At 49.0% G+C, this 16253-nt stretch overlaps 2 protein-coding genes and 1 long non-coding RNA gene across 3 annotated transcripts in view; 1 reads left to right on the forward strand and 2 right to left on the reverse strand.

Annotated features, from left to right (window-relative positions):
• Nucleotides 1-6860: 6860 nt before the first annotated feature.
• Nucleotides 6861-10381, reverse strand: CD300H (CD300H molecule). The gene is made up of 3 exons (XM_017884589.1): nucleotides 10021-10381; nucleotides 8789-8852; nucleotides 6861-7047 (listed from the first exon to the last, which is right to left on the reverse strand). The coding sequence occupies exons 1-3, from the start codon at nucleotides 10343-10345 to the stop codon at nucleotides 6861-6863; spliced, it is 576 nt and encodes a 191-aa protein (XP_017740078.1). The 5' UTR covers nucleotides 10346-10381.
• Nucleotides 10382-12383: 2002 nt separating this feature from the next.
• CD300LD-AS1 (CD300LD antisense RNA 1) overlaps nucleotides 12384-16253 on the forward strand; it is a 20882-nt gene continuing 17012 nt past the window's right edge. Inside the window, exon 1 of the long non-coding RNA XR_014485107.1 lies at nucleotides 12384-13052. This is a non-coding gene — a long non-coding RNA (CD300LD antisense RNA 1). The remainder of the gene's footprint in view (nucleotides 13053-16253) is intronic.
• The window catches only part of CD300LD (CD300 molecule like family member d), a 16941-nt gene continuing 15778 nt past the window's right edge, over nucleotides 15091-16253 (reverse strand). Inside the window, exon 4 of the mRNA XM_017884925.1 lies at nucleotides 15091-15325. Within this exon, the coding sequence (XP_017740414.1) occupies nucleotides 15214-15325 (112 nt within the window). The 3' untranslated portion in view covers nucleotides 15091-15213. The remainder of the gene's footprint in view (nucleotides 15326-16253) is intronic.

Consider the following 16253-nt stretch of genomic DNA (forward strand, 5'->3'; position numbering starts at 1 on the left):
TATACATTTTAGGGAGACATAAGACATCAATCAGTATATTAGGTTGATGCAAAAATAATTGCAGTTTTGCCATTACTTTTAATGCACTCCAGCCTGGGCAACATTACTTTTAATGGCAAAAACCGCAATTCCTTTTGCACCAACCTAATATGTAAGATGTACATTGGTTCGGTCTAGAAAGGCAAAACAACTCAAAGTGGGAGGGGGCTTCCAGCTCATACGTAGATAAGAGACAAACAGTTGCATTTTTTTGAGTTTCTGATTAGCCTTTCCAAAGGAAGCAATCAGACATACATTTATCTCAGAGAGTAAAGGGGTGACATTGATTTACATCTGTCCTTTGTCTGCAAGGAATTTCCTTGCAAACAAACTGTTAGAGCGGTATTGTCAGGCCTCTGAGCCCAAGCCAAGCCATCGCATCCCCTGTGACTTGCACGTACAGGCCCAGATGGCCTGAAGTAACTGGAGAATCACAAAAGAAGTGCAAATGCCCTGCCCCTCTTAACTGATGACCTTCCACCACAAAAGGAGTGAAAATGGCCAGTCCTTGCCTTAAGTGATGACCTTACCTTGTGAAAGTCCTTTTCCTGGCTCAAAAAGCTCCCGCACTGAGCACCTTGTGACCCCCACTCCTGCCCGCCAGAGAACAACCCCCCTTTTACTGTAATTTTCCTTTACCTACCCAAATCGTATAAAACAGCCCCACACTTATCTCCCTTCGCTGACTCTCTTTTCGGACTCAGCCCGCCTGCACCCAGGTGATTAAAAAGCTTTATTGCTCACACAAAGCCTGTTTGGTGGTCTCTTCACACGGACACGCATGACAGGTATATAGCTTTTTTTTTTTTTTTAAATCTTAGTAGCTATCTTTTTTAGCAATAGAACGGGAGGCAGGTTTGTTCTAAACAGTTCCCAGCTTGGCTTTTCTCTTTGACTTGGCGGTTGTGGGGTCTGGAGATTTATTTTCCTTTCACAAACTGCTGGGCTGGTTGGCAGAAGTGCTGAACCCACACATTTATACGTGTCCTTTTTTTCCCCCCTACAGCAGACAGTGTCTTGCTTTGCTGCCCACGCTGGAGTTCAGTGGCACAATCATAGCTCCCTGCAACCTCAAACTGCTGGACTCAAGCAATCTTCCCACCTCAGCCTCCCAAACTGTTGGGATTATAGGTGTGAGTCACCGCATCCAGCCACAATCTTCTTTTTTATAGCTCAATTAATGATACTTTATTGCTTTTTGTGTACCAAGAAATTGATCTGTGAACTTCTCTCATTTAAAATATACCACAATTTTTATAACCTTGTTTTTTTCATATCTCTCTCTCTCTCAAATAGAAGTGGCCCAGGCATCTCTGGACCTTAGGGAGGCCCTGAAAGCCAGAGAGGAATAAAGCAGATGCTTCTGATTCCAGCCCGAGGAAAGACAGTAACTTTGGGCTTTAACTTTTATCTTTGCTTAATTATTTTTTCCTTTGCAAAAAAGAAAGGGACTCAATTTCCTCAGTGGATGGCTCTATGATATTGAATGTGCAGCTTGTTGACTTCTTAGGCGTTGTGTTCTAAGTTTCTCTATGGCAGGCCTTGAAACCCAAACAGTTTATCAACGCCAGGCAATGTCTGTGGGGAGGTCACTCTGCAGGTGAGAGGAGGGCCTCCCTGGCCAGAGTCTTCCTGAGTTTTTTTTTTTTTTTTTTTTTTTGAGACGGAGTCTCGCTCTGTCACCCAAGCTGGAGTGCAGTGGCGCAATCTCGGCTCACTGCAAGCTGCGCCTCCCGGGTTCACGCCATTCTCCTGCCTCAGCCTCCCGAGTAGCTGGGACTACAGGCGCCCGCCACCTCGCCCGGCTAGTTTTTTGTATTTTTTAGTAGAGACGGGGTTTCACCGTGTTAGCCAGGATGGTCTCGATCTCCTGACCTCGTGATCCCTCCGTCTCGGCCTCCCAAAGTGCTGGGATCAGGCGCTACGCAAGGTGGCTGGATCGAGCAGGCTTAGAGCCAGCGCGCGGCCGTCACTTGCCTGAGGTTTCTATGTGGATCTTCCTGAGTCAGGTCCTCATGTGCAGGCTTGAGAGTTGAAGAAAGAAATTCCCACAGGGCACGGTGGCTCACGCCTGTAATCCCAGCACTTCGGGAGGCTGAGGCAGGCAGATCACTTGAGGCCAGAAGTTTGAGACCAGCCTGGCCAACATTGTGAAACTCTATCTCTACTAAAAAAACAAAAATTAGCTGAGCACAGTGGCTCATACCTGTAATCCTAGCACTTTGAGAGGCTGAAAAGTGTGGATCACTTGAGGCCAGAAATTCGAGACCAGCCTGGCCAACGTGGCAAAACCTTGTCTCTACCAAAAAATACAAAAATTAGCTGGCATGGTGGCATGCGCATGTAGTTGAGGCACAAGAATTGCTTGAACCCGGGAGGCAGAGGGTGCAGTGAGCCAAGATCGAGCCACTGCACTGCAGCCTGGGAGACAGAACAAGAGTCTATCTCAAGAAAAAGAAAGAAGAAAAGAAAGAAATTCCCACAGGGTCACATACACACATACTCAAACCTAAAGCCAAATGTGCACTGTCAAATCACCATTGCCTTTGCACTGGTTCCCTGATGCAAATTTCAATCTGTCAGCACAGCCAGGGACCAGCAGAGGCTGCTTTCAGTTGTGAAGTGTTTCCTGAAAAGCAAAAGGCACTGGGGAAGTGAGAGGGGAGGGAGAGAGAGTGATGGGTGGAAGGACTTTGAAAACAGTGACTCCCTGGAGTTTCTCAGTTTGGGTCACCGTGGCCCCCTCCACCTAACACACCCTTCTCATTCTGTTTCCTGGGTCTGAGGATTCTGCTTTTCCCTTTTGCCATCCCTGGGCCACTCTGTCCTCTTCAGTATCCTGGTCCAATGAAGAGACTCTAGAGCATTAGTGCCAGAGAAATGCTGACACCATCACTTATACTGTATGCTTTTGGTCAGATTCTTTACTCTGTCAGAGCTGTTGGTGAGGCAGCTGGAAGGAGGAGAGATTAATATATGTAACCTCTTCCTTAGGTAGAAAAAAGATCAATAAACTGTCACCAAAAAAGAAAGTCAAGCAAACTTTCAGAGGTATAATTTCAGGTTTTGGTTTTTAAATTCTTTGATGGAAGTATAACATACAAACAAAATAATACAAATCGTAAATGTACAGCTCAGCAAAATTTGAGGAAATGACTATCCTTGCCCACCTAGCCACCCAGATCAGACACCCACACCCTTGACAAGTCTCCTTCCATATGGTATTGGGCGGGCTTCTGTGATCCATAGATACGGGCCATGGGCTATGACTTCTAATGCAGCAGGAGGAGCTGCAGACAAAACCTCTCAGACACCGAGTTGTAGAAGGAAGGGCTTTATTCAGCTGGGAGCATCGGCAAGCTACTGCCTTAAAATCTGAGTTCCCAGAGTGCACAATTTCTGTCCCTTTTAAGGGCTCACAACACTAAAGATTTCACATGATAGCATCGTGATTGATTTGAGCAAGCAGGGGGCATGTGACAGGGGCTGCATGCACCGGTGGTCAGAGAGAAACAAAACAGGGCTGGGAGTTTCACTACGTTCTTTTATACTATGCCTGGAATCTATGAATAATATCAGTTTCTAAGTTATGAGTTGATTTGTAACTACCGGGTTTAGGCCAGGCAGGCCAAGGTCTGGTTTTGGGCACTGGGCTGCCTGTCTTTGATTTACTTCCTTGTTTTTTTCTTAAAACAGGTACTGAGTACAAAACAATATAAAGCAATATGAGAGGATCTCTCTCTCTCTCCTCACTAAGGATAAGCCATCAAATGTACTGTGCCTTGCTCTCTCTTGGATCACTTTCTCTGGGGAAAATTGGTGGCTGTGTCTAGAAGACACACAAGCAGCTCTTTTGAGCAAGGAGCTGAGGCCTCCCACCACCAGCCACATGAATGTGCAACGTTGGAAGTGGATCCTCCAGCCCCAGTCCAGTCTTCAGATGACTGCAGCCCTGGCCAACATCTTGACTAGAACTTAATGAAAGACAGATCTTGAGCCAGCACCACCCACCTAAGCAACTCCCAGATTCATGACTCTCAAAACCGTGAGATAATGAACATTTGCTGTTTTTGGCCATGAAGTCATGGGGGAATTTGTTATGCATCAACAGATATCTAATATAGTTGGGCCACACTTGCCCAGGGCCAGCCTCTGCAGCCAGATCCAATCCTTATTCATTTACTCACTCAGCAAGTATTTTTTTTTTTTTTTTTTATGCCAACCATTATGTCACCATTCTCTGTAGCTGGACGCTGAGGCATTCGTGGTGAACGAAGCTGGCCCAAATGCTACTGTGATGTAAAGGGAGATGGATAGAAACCACCCACAGGAAACACATTAACATCATTTGGCAAACTGTGGAGGAAATAAACAGGGACCCATAATCAAGACAATTGGGGTGATCCCTGCGAAGGATGATCACAGAGACCTTTCAGAGGAGGCAACATCAGAGGTGAAACCAAAAGGATAAGAAAGAACCAGAGGTAAGAAGACCTGGGGGAAGGGATTCGGGGGAGGAACAGCAGGTGCTAAGGCCCTGGGGAGGGATGCACACTGTGGCTAGAACATAAAGACCACATGGGGACAGGGCAACAAGATGAAATGGAAGAACCAACCAGTGGCTGGGTCCCCTCAGATCAAGTAGGCCAAGCAAGGAGAGTGGGTGCTATGGTTTGGCTGTGTCCTCCCTCCAGTCTCAAATTATAGGTCTCATAGTTACCACGTGTCATGGGAGGAACCTGGTGGGAGGTAAATAAGTCATGGGGGCAGGTCTTATGTTGTTCTCATGATAGTGAATAAGTCTCACAAGATCTGATGGTTTTACAAAGGGGAGGTCCTCTGCCCTGTACATGCTTTCTCTCTCTTGCCTGCCACCATGTAAGACGTGACTTTCCTCCTTCTTTGCTCCTCCTTTGCCTTCCATCATGATTGTGAGGCCTCCCCAGTCATGTAGAACTGTGAGTCAATTAAACCTCTTTCCTTTATAAATTACTCAGTCTCAGTTATGTCTTTTTTTTGGTGGGGTGGGGACGGAGTCTTGTTCTTGTCACCCAGGCTGGAGTGTAGTGGCATGAGCTCAGCTCACTGTAACCCCCAGGTTTAAGCAATTCTCCTGCCTCAGCCTCCTGAGTAGCTGGAATTACAGGCACCTGCCACCATGTCTGGCTGATTTTTGTACTTTTAGTAGAGACGGTTTCACCATGTTGGCCAGGCTGGTCTCGAACTCCTGATCTCAGGTGGTCTGCCTGCCTCAGCCTCCCAAAGTACTGGGATTGCAGGCGTGAGCCACCACGCTCAGCCTCAGGTATGTCTTTATCAGCAGCGTGAGAACAGCCTAATACAGTGTGTTTCATTTGAAGAACATGGAACAAGAGGTGACATGACTACTGCAGACCCATGTCAAGTTGCTCTCTTGTTGCATTATGTAGAAGAAAGAGAAAAGGTGGCAAGAGGGATTGGGAAGAAAGTGGGAAGTCACCGTAGTATTGAGTGAATAGAGGACTATGGTGGCATCAGGGCAAGTGAGGGAATGGGAAGATTGGAGAGATTTATATAAGGATTGACGAGAGATAAAGGAGAGAGGAATAAGAGATTAAAGGACTTGGGTTGCAGCAACTATCATGGAAAGAAAGCGTGGGAAAAGAACAGATTTGTGGGACAGAGACAAAGATGTGGGGGAAAGTCAATAGACCAAGTTTGTGCATGGCAAGGTTGGGAAACTGTGGCACATCCAAGAGAGACATGAAATAGTCCCTGGTCCTACCTCCCTGCCTTTTCCAGGGGAAAGTGATCCTAAGCCCATCATGTCAGGAGATGCTAAGCCAGCGCCAAACGACTCCAGGGAGCTTCCCCACCCTGCACCATAGACCCAGCGACTCCACCCACTTCCTGCCCCTGCACCCCTTTCTCCTTGTTTCTTATCCCCACAGCTGCCTTCCCTCAGACCTTTCCTGGCACTGATTATAGTTAGTGCTTCAAAGAGCTGCTTCCCTTGTTCACAGATAGTAAGAAGCATTGAAGATTGTCACCAAACCAAGTTCCAGTCTAGGTGAACATGTTCAGTAGGGACACTGGGTGTCTCTTTCTCTCCCAAAACTAAGAAGTTCAACGTGCAGTGTGTGTGCTGCTTCTCAACAGAGCAGAAGCCATGGACCAGGATCCAATGTGTCCTCCTTTCTCCTGCCTGGTTCCACCCCCTGCCCTGGGCACTTGTCTTTAGGGATGAAACTTGCTCTGCTCAGAACTCCCCACAGGGCTGCAGACCCAGGTTGCACTTTGGGCCCTGGCTCCTGGCCCCTTGAATGTCTGCATCCACATCTGGTTGGCTCCAAGGGCAATGTGGTGATCCCTACTCAGATAGCTCTGGCTAATGACCAGAATGGGGCTGGGGTATAGACCAGGTTATAGGACTCAGCCTGGAGAGGTCATCAGGAAACAATGGAACTAGTCCTCATTGGTGTGGTGGCCAGGATCAAGATATTTGGGATAGGAGGGACCCAGAAGCTGAGAAGCAATCCAATTAGAGTAGAATTATTCAAAAGTCTCTGAAGAAACCCTAAGTGACCTCTTAAGCCAATGGTCATAAGGTTTCAGAAGCACCAGATGGATAACTTTTGGAGATCTCCTGTACAACACTGTCCCTGTAATCAACAACGCTGTATTGTACACTTAAAATTTGTTAAGAGATCACGTGATCTCATGTTAAGTGTCCTCTCAAAGTGCCGGGATTACAGGTGTAAGCCACCGCACCCGGCCTACATTTTTTTTAACTTTTAAAAAGTACCTGGCAATAGGCTCAGGGTCAGAAGTCCTTTTTGCAGTCAGAGGGGCTGTTTCTCTGGACAGGGTTCCAGTGGGTGTGGGGTGTGGCAAATTCTCCTGTTCATGGACTCTGTCCAAGGAGTCCTCCAAGGCCTGTTCACCCAGAGGATAGCACCGAGTATGCTCAGGAGCAGAGGCACCTTCAGGAGTGGGAGAAGCAGGAAGTAGGTGCAGCTGGGCAGGGACCTGTGAGACAGAGAGAGTGACCAGTAGTAAGCTGCCTCCTCTGGGGAGTCCCAGGCTCTGCCTCACCCCGCCTTCCCTCGACGTCTGGTCCTGTGCCCTCAAACTCAATGTCAGCATCAAGCCTGATGGGTACCAGGGTCAGGCAGCTCCATGCTGAGGGTCACAGGCTCCTGACCTTCATTCAGCTCAGAATTAACCTTGAGTGTCAGGACCCAACAGATGCCGGAAGGTGAGGGATAGAGGAGAAGAGAGATATGGGAACCCAGGCAGGAACTGGCTCCCAGAAACAACTTCCAGAACAGATTCCTCAGCCACTGACACCTGCAGGAACTCCGCTCTTGCTGGGAACAACCTCAAGGATGAAATATTGCTTTACAACCACCTTCACTCAAATTAAATATGATCACGAGAACAGCTCTTTCGCTTAAACTGCTTAATCATCTCAACCCCAAGGAGTGACCTCTCTGAGCTCAGCCCATGGCCAATCCTCCCACCCAGTGGGTCCCACTACACTGCCCCCATTACAACTTCTCAAATGCTGCATTTTCTCCCCAAAACGGGCCATCTTTCCACCTTCCCAGCCCTCCACCTGTAGGGCTTGTCTGATGCCCTCCCCTATCCTTTCTAAGACGAGCCCCTGTAACAAACCCTGTTGGCACCCTGCCCCATATCCCCTTTGTCCACTTGAGCTCCTGGCAGCTGCCGGCAGTCTTGGCCCCACCAAAGATTTCCCAGCTCAAGCTCCCCTTCTCTGCCTGAGGTTATCTACAGGAGTGCACACATTTTCCTGTGCAGAGCAGGCCAGATGGGCCACAGAATTCATGCCCCCAGGAGTGCCTTCTGCCTGGAAGATTCTGTCTCCAGTTCTGAGGAACTTTCTACACAATCTCTCATAGGGTGCCCAGAGGGACTAAGCTCCAGTGAGTCCAGTTACTACAGTGCTAATTCATTTAGTGCATTCCAGTGCATTTCATTTCCCTTTCCCTTTCCTGGTCTCATTTTCTGCTCTCTCAACGTACTTCCTGAGATTACCTCTCAATAAACACATTGCTCCTAAGTCCCTGTCTCAGGACCTGATTTGGAGGAAACCCAAACTAAGACAGTCCCTTTGTTCTTTGTTTGCGTGGAATATCTTGTATTTCCTTGATAGCCCAAATCATGCCCCACCAGCTTCCCACACACCCTGGCACCCTATCTTTTTACAAGTGCTTTATTTTCCTGCATAGTCATTATCATTAGTTGACATATTTCCTTGATCTATCATCTATCTATCTGTCTCTATTACATATCTCTCTCTACCAGTGATCATCTCCATCTGTCTATCCAGCCAGCCAGTCAGCCATCTCTATCATCTGTCATATCATATCTCTATCTCTATCATTTATCTATCTATCTATCTATCTATCTATCTATCTATCTATCTATCTATCCATCCATCCATCCATCTGTCCATCTATCTATCTACCTATCTATCCATCCATCCATCTGTCTGCCTATCTGTCTATCTATCTATTTATCCATCTGGCCACTGTCTGAATCTACCTATTTGCAATTTCCTCAAGAGTACAATCTTGCCCCTTTGTTCACTGCTGCATCTCCAGAATCTCCACCAGTTTCTGGCACATAACAAATAAATACCTGTTGAGTGGGTGAATAATCGAGGAAACCTGTGTCTAGGAAGCTCCACCCTACGAAAGAAGCTACACACATGGCAAAAGACACTGGGACACGTGCATTTTACCCTTGGCATTGGCTGGGCCTGGTGGGAGATCCAGGTGTCTTCACAGAGTTCTCAGTACTGGAGGCTGAGGATAAAGAACAGAGGCTCAGTGCCCTATGCCTGACTCTTCCCAGCTGAGTACCTGCCGCCTGCATGGTTCTGACTTCATAAAGCATAAGACGCTCAAGAAGTCAACTGGACTGATGTTCTAGGACCATCATCTCCCCATAGGCAGACCGAAGCCCGGCTAGAGTCATAGAGCATCCCCCTCCAACCCCGTCCCAGTGGATGCCTTGCCCCGCTCTGGGGCCAGGTGGGCATTTTATAAACTCAGACCAGAGGATGACCACCTTCTCCCATGTTGGTGTCCCCCATCTCGTTGAAAATCGACGTGCTGAAGGTCAGTTAGGCTTAGGTTCCAAAACCCCCCCTCCTTGCCAGTGTATCCACACACCGCCACTACCCTCCAGTACACACTGTCTCTCACACACACACTCTCACACCTGCACACACACTCTCACATGTGCACTCACGCAACTCACCTGCTCTTACTCTCACACACTCATACACCTGCTCTCGCACACACTCACACACACCTGCTCTCTCACACACTCTCACACACTCACACACACCTGCTCTCACACACATTCACACACACCTGCTCTCACATACACACTCACTCACAGACACCTGCTGTCACACACACTCTCACACACTCACACACACCTGCTCTCACACACTCACTCACACATACCTACTCCTGCACACACTCACACACTCTCTCACATACACCTGCTCTCACACACTCACACACCTGCTCTTGCACACACACACACCTGCTCTCACACACACTCACACACTCACTCACAGACACCTGCTGTCACACACACTCACACACACACCTGCTGTCACACACACTCTCACACACTCACTCACACACCAGCTCTTGCACTCACACCTGCTCTCACACACTCTCACACGCACTCACACATACCTGCTCTCGCGTATACCTTCACACCGGCACTCACTCTTACATGTTTGCACACAACTCACACTCACACACTTAAACACACTTACACTCTCCCACTCACTCACACATGTATTTCCCACACACATTCACACAACACACTCTGTCCTGCTCTGATGCATCACACTAGGCCCCCATACGAGGCCCAGTTCTTCTCTCCTGAGCCAAAATTTCCGTGGCTGCTCTGCAGAGACGGCCTCAGATGCCTGAGAAAAGAGGCTCTTGCCCGAGGAGACCAGCACTTGAACCTGGAAGAAGGGATCGGGCAGGAGGCCAGACAGGCCATCTTCCTGCAGTATTGTTGCAATCCCACATCGGTATTTTCCTGCATCGTCTGCCGTGAGGTTCTCCAAGGTCACGGTGAAGGTGAGGTGCCCAGGATGGTCCGTGATGACCACTCGGTCACTCCTCACCACTCCCTCGGACCCTCTGGTCTCCACCATTTCATGCCAAATTGGCAAGCATGGTTGTCTGCACCAGTATCTGTTAAACATCTTGCATTTCTCTTCATACTGACACTGAACGCTCAGGGACTCCCCCACGGTGCCCATCACGGTGCTGGGGCCACTCACAGTCAGACAGCCTGGAAAACACGTCCATTTCTCCGTCTTCACCTGGAAGAGCTTGGACCAGTGGAACCTTGAGTGTTAGGTCCTTTGCACACCCAGTGTCGCCTGAGGCTGGAGGAGGGAGCAGTCAGGAACCAGGGAGCTATGGGCTATTTCCAGGGGGACAGCCAAGGAGATGCCCGGTGTGGGATGCCGAGACTCCAGAGGCCATGCCCAGCCTGGGTGGGCTCAGCCATCTTAGAGGGGGGAGAGGCTTGACCTCAATGGCCTCAGACAGGTTCTGGGTCCCCCAGAAGTGTCAGTCCTGAGAAGAAACACCTGTCCTCATTGAACACCAAAGATTGAATGAAGCCACTAAGTACACTCTGAATAAATGGATGGTTGGAGAGATGGATGGATGGATGGATGGATGGATGGATGGATGGATGGAGAGATGGATGGATGAATGAATAGATGGACGGATGGACGGATGGATGGATGGATGGATGGATGGATGGATGGATGGATGGATGGTTGGAGAGGTGGATGGATGGATGGATGGATGGATGGATGGATGGATGAGATGGGTGGGTGTGTGGGTGGGTGGATGGATGGATGGATGGATGGATGGAGAGATGGATGGATGAATGGATAGATGGATGGATGGATGGATGGATGGATAGATGGATGGATGGATGGACGGATGGATGGATGGATGGATGGATGGATGGATGGAGAGATGGATGGATGGATGGATAGGTGGACGGATGGACGGATGGATGGATGAATGGATGGATGGATGGATGGATGAAATAGGAAAGGAAATAATATTGAGAACCAGGAAAAACCAGAAGCAGCCCAGTACGGAGGGCAAGGAGGAAGCCTGGGGCTTCTGGCTCTACCTCCTTCCCAAATCATCTGTGGGCCTCACACTTGCAGTCCCTGCCCATATAGATGAGACCTTCTGTTCCCAGGTCTGGATCACAGAGAATATGGGGGCTGCCCATGGGGATATCAAGAAGCCATGTAGAAAGGGGTTGTTCTTGTGATTCAAGGACATTTATGCCTGGATTTTTCCCCTGGGACAGAATCCTGTGGCAACACTAGCCATTGCCTAACATCTGTAGGGCTCAGCTCCACGCTGACACCCATCAGATCTTCCTTCCCATCCCCACTTCTCTGCAGCACCCACCCGCCTTGGCATGTCCTGGGCCTCTTCTCCTGATCCTCTGCCCTCTCCAATATTTTGACATTACTCTCCCTCTTCCAGTCCCCTCTCTCATTCCTCCACCCACTCTGCAGACTCTGGGTCCAAATGATTAGGACCCAGCCCCATAAACTCTCTGCTTCCTGCCTCAGGGCCCTCACCAGTCCTAAACAGCTGCTGTCTCATCTGCTCTTGACAGGGAGGTGGTTAATCCAGGGCAAAATGGCTATTGAGAAATGGTTTTGGCAAAATACCAAGCTCCTGAAAAGGAATTGTGGAGGTAATCTGTCTGCCTACCATCTGTCTATCTATCCATCCATCCATCTTTCATCTACCCACCCATCCATCTAGGTAATATATTGTCATCCAGGGATAGCGAGGCTTTGCTATGTTTTATTGTGAATTAAAAGAAAAATCTGGCCGGGAGTGGTGACTCACACCTATAATCCCAGCACTTTGGGAGGCTGAGGCGGGTGGATCACCTGAGGTCAGGGGTTTGAGACCAGCCTGACCAACACGATGAAACCCTGTCTCTACTGAAAAGACAAACAAATTAGCTGGGTGTGGTGGTGGGCACCTGTAATCCAGCTACTCAGGAGGCTGAGGCAGGAGAATCACTTGAACCCAGGAGGTGGAGGTTGCAGTGAGCCAAGATCGCACCACTACACTCCAGCCTGGGCGACAGAGTGAGATTGTCAAAAAGAAGAAAGAAAGAAGGAAAGAAGGAAAGAAAGAAAGAAGGAAGGAAGGAAGGAAGGAAGGAAGGAAGGAAGGAAGGAAGGAAGGAAGGAAAAAAAGCAGAAAAACTGTATCTTTTGCATCTTCATTTTCTTGTCTCACGTTTTCTCACTGTATTTCCCAGAAAGCAGGCTCAAGTGGCCCACTGACCTATTTTGCATTAGAACGCTGTCTGCCTCTCTGAAGCAGTGATTCTCACCTGGGTTGGAGGGCGGGGGGAACATTTGGCAATGGCTACAGATATTTTTGGTTGTCCCAACTTAGAGTGGGGAATTGCTGCTGGCATCTGGTGGGTAGAGGCCAGGGATGCTGCTAAATATCCTACAATGCACAGGACAGCCCCCAACACACAGAATAACGCAGCCCCAAATGTCCACAGTGTTGAGGTCCAGGAGCCTTTCCCAGGAAGCTAACTGCCTCCTAGGCACAGGCTTGGGGGCAAGGAAGTGGTGGGCACCCCCGTCCTCTCCTGCTATTGCTGCTGCTCTCAGCTCAAGCTCTGGGGGCGCTGTTAGCCTACTCTTTCAGGTCCTTAAATTTCTTTCTTGATGATTTGGGACTAATGCCACAGATCTGGGAGGAAAAACACTGAAGCAGGAGAATTGCTTGAAGCCGGGATGCAGAGGTTGCAGTGAGCTGAGATTGTGCCACTGCACTCCCGCCTGGACGACAGAACAAGGCTCCATCTCAAAAACAAACGAACAACAACAACAAAAAACAAATATCATCAATACAAACACCACCAGACCAACAATATCAGTACAGGTAAGGGGATGGTGGGAAAAGAGGAAGATACAGAAGTCCTCATCTTTTGCTGCGGAGAGTCAATAGAAAGATTCAATATGTTGTTAAAAACGAGATGTGAACATGGGCACTCAGAGAGTGTTATGAGTTGGTGGGATGTCCACACTGGGTGGGGACTGGGAGCAGCGCTGGTCAGAGCCTGGGCAGCAGACAGGACGTGGGTCAGCCCAGAGAAGAGCGGCAGAGCTCATCAAGGGTGAGGCTGGGGGTGGGGGAGTCTGAATAATAACCGTGATTTCATCATTTTCTAGCCAAGTGATTCTTTATCTTTGAGCCTGTAGACTGCCTTCACAGCATTTACCCAGGTCTTTTTCTTTATTTCGGTGATACCCATACTTGAACAGTGCCTGGTACTTAGTGGATGTTTAATAAATGTTTTTGTTTATTTTTTATTTTTATTTATATATATATTTGAGACAGAGTCTCCCTCTGTCACCCAAGCCGGAGTGCGGTGGTGCTATCTCAACTCACTGCAACCTCCACATTCCCAGGCTCAAGAGATTCTCATGTCTCAGCCTCCCAAGTAGCTGGGATTATAGGTGTGCACCACCATACCCAGCTAATTTTTGTACTTTTAGTAGAGATGGGGTTTCACCATGTTGGCCAGGTTGGTCTCGAACTCCTGGCCTCAAGTGATCTACCCACCTAGGCCTCCCAAAGTGCTGGATTACAGGAGTGAGCCACTGCACCCGGCCTTCTTGAACGAATGACAGTGGGGAGTGAATAAGAGTCTCACTTGGGTACAGAGATTGACCTGACAGAGGGCAGCTGGGTGATCCTGGTTCATGTTCCCAGAAGGGAATTTCTGTTATTTAGTCTCTGTCCTAACCACCAGATCATCCCTCTGGGCAAGGGGCTCAGTAATTAAGAGTCCAAGACTGAGCACCACCCTGCGGATCCAGGCAGGACGTACTAAAGACCTTGCCAACCCCAGCTCACAGTTCTAGCTCTGGCATCTAGTTTATGGATTATGTCACAGTCCCCAAAATGTATGGGCGATCTCCCCATATACCCCAAATTGAGAGTAGCAGCCAACTGCACTGCTCTTAAAAGAGGTAAGAAAACGTAACAATCAACACAAATAGAAAGTGTTACAGTGATGAAAGGAGGCTGTGATGTCCCAACATCTGCAGTCATGTTGTCCGGGAAGCTCCCGACTTCCCTTCCCCACAAGTGGCAGGAGAGCAGCGGGCACGGCAGCCCGGAAACCTCTGCTCTCTTCTGTACTTGTCTTTCCTTAAGTTGGCCCATTACCAGAGTTTGGTTCCGTTTTTCTGTTTTCATGGGTTTAGGATTTTGAAACCCATTATTGACTGGAGCCTTGAACACCATGGAATGCAAAGACAGGCCCGTTAACATTGCAGGTGGCTCACAGACTTGAGATCACGAACATCCACTGTGGCACAGGCGCTTCAGGGGGAAACACATTCTTCTTGTGTTTTCTTCTGTGTTGGAGGCCTCAGAAGGAAGAAGGGCTCTGTCAGGCCCTAGGGACTGTGCATAGAAGGGAATAGCCCCAGGTGGCACGGCTGCAGGAGATAAGGGACTAGGGGGCTGCTCCCTGAAGCTAGGGCCAGCACTGCCTCTAGAACCAGTCACTTCTCCATAGAAATGTTGTTTCTCTGGCAGGTGTGGTGGCTCACACCTGTAATCCCAGCACTTTGGGAGGCCAAAGCAGGCAGATCTCTTGAGGTCAGGAGTTCGAGACCAGCCTGGGCAAAATGGTGGAAGCCTGTCTCTACAAAAAAATTTAAAAATTAGCTGGGTGTGGCAGCATGTGCCTGTAACCCCAGCTATTCCGGAGGCTGAGGCAGGAGGATCGCTTGAGCCTGGAGGGGAAAGTTGCAGTGAACAGAGATCACACCATTACACTCCAGCCTGGGTGACAGAGTAAGACCCTATCTCTAGAAAGAAAATAAAAAAAGAAAAGAAATTTTTAAAAAAGAAAGAAAAGAAAAGATGAGAAGAGAAGAGAGAAAAGAAAAGAAAAGAAAAGAAAAGAAAAGAAAAGAAAAGAAAAGAAAAGAAAAGAAAGGTTCTTTCTTCTGTGGGAGGGCCTTTCTCCCTGGACAGGATGTCAGTGGGCATCGGGACTCTCATCATCGGGCTGATTCTTCCTCCCTCAAGACCTTCTTTGTGGCCTGTTCACCCAGAGGACGGCCCCCAGCATGCCCAGGAGCAGAGGCAGCTCCAGGAGGAACAGGAACAGGAAGTGGGTGCTGCTGAGCAGGGACCTGTGGGGACACAGTGACAGGAAATGAGCTGCGTCCTGGGTCAGAGGTCTCAGGTCTTCTCAACTCTATGCCCAGATCCTGGCTTCCAACGTTTATGTGAGGGCAAGCCTGGAACCCCAGCCAGGACAGCCCCCTTGGCCGTGCACGGTCATGCTGCTCACCAGCAAGGCCTCCAGTCCTCCCGATACCCCCAGTCAACTCAGCCTGGCATTCGAGGTCCTGTCTGCCAACTCTCATCCGGCCTTTTTGGCTGGTCTCCCATAACTCCTCCTCACCTATCTTGAAGGGGTTTAGCATTCCCTGTCTCTTCTTACCTCGGCTTCTGCTGCATTCTGCACCCAGAGGGGCTCCCCACCCTCATCACTACCTGTGCAAATGCTACCCACCTTTCAGGTGTCAGATCTGATGTCTTATCCTTGAAGGCCTTGGAGGTTGACCTTGCTCTGACCCTCTGCCTGTGGACCAGCACCTGACCCTGGAGTTCCTTATGTTCCCTGTTACTTTTTATGGGTACGTAAGGCCCGGAACCTTATTGACCATCAATTCCACCCCCTCACCATCCTCCACCCACTTCCCAGGGTCTTGACCTCCTAATTTGTTTCTTTCACCTCAGCGCAACTTGAGGCCACTCTCAGCTCACGGATAAATTTTAAAAATCAGACCAGGAGTGGTGGCTCGCACTTGTAATCCCAGCACTTTGGGAGGCCAAAGCTGGCGGATTGCTTGAACCCAAGAGTTCAGGACCAGCCTGAGCAACCTAGTGAGGCCCCATCTCTGAAAAAAAAAAAGAAAGAAAGAAAAGAAAGAAAGAAGGGAAGGAGGGAAGGAAGGAAGGAAGGAAGGAAGGAAGGAAGGAAGGAAGGAAGGAAGGAAGGAAGGAAGGAAGGAAGGAAAGAAAGAAGGAAGGAAGAAAGGAAGGAAGGAGGGA

Source organism: Rhinopithecus bieti, unplaced genomic scaffold (genome assembly GCF_001698545.2).
Source record: "Rhinopithecus bieti isolate Rb0 unplaced genomic scaffold, ASM169854v2 scaffold_13400, whole genome shotgun sequence".
Taxonomy (NCBI): Eukaryota; Metazoa; Chordata; class Mammalia; order Primates; family Cercopithecidae; genus Rhinopithecus; species Rhinopithecus bieti.

Coding starts and splice junctions, on each gene's coding strand:
- CD300H (XM_017884589.1), bottom strand. CDS start 10,345: ATGGGCACCGTGGGGGAGTCCCTGAGCGTTCAGTGTCAGTATGAAGAG. Junction 8,853..10,020: donor TCAAGTGCTGGTCTCCTCGG/GCAAGAGCCTCT, acceptor CTTTATCCTCAG/CCTCCAGTACTGAGAACTCT. Junction 7,048..8,788: donor AGGCCCAGCCAATGCCAAGG/GTAAAATGCACG, acceptor TCTGTCTCACAG/GTCCCTGCCCAGCTGCACCT.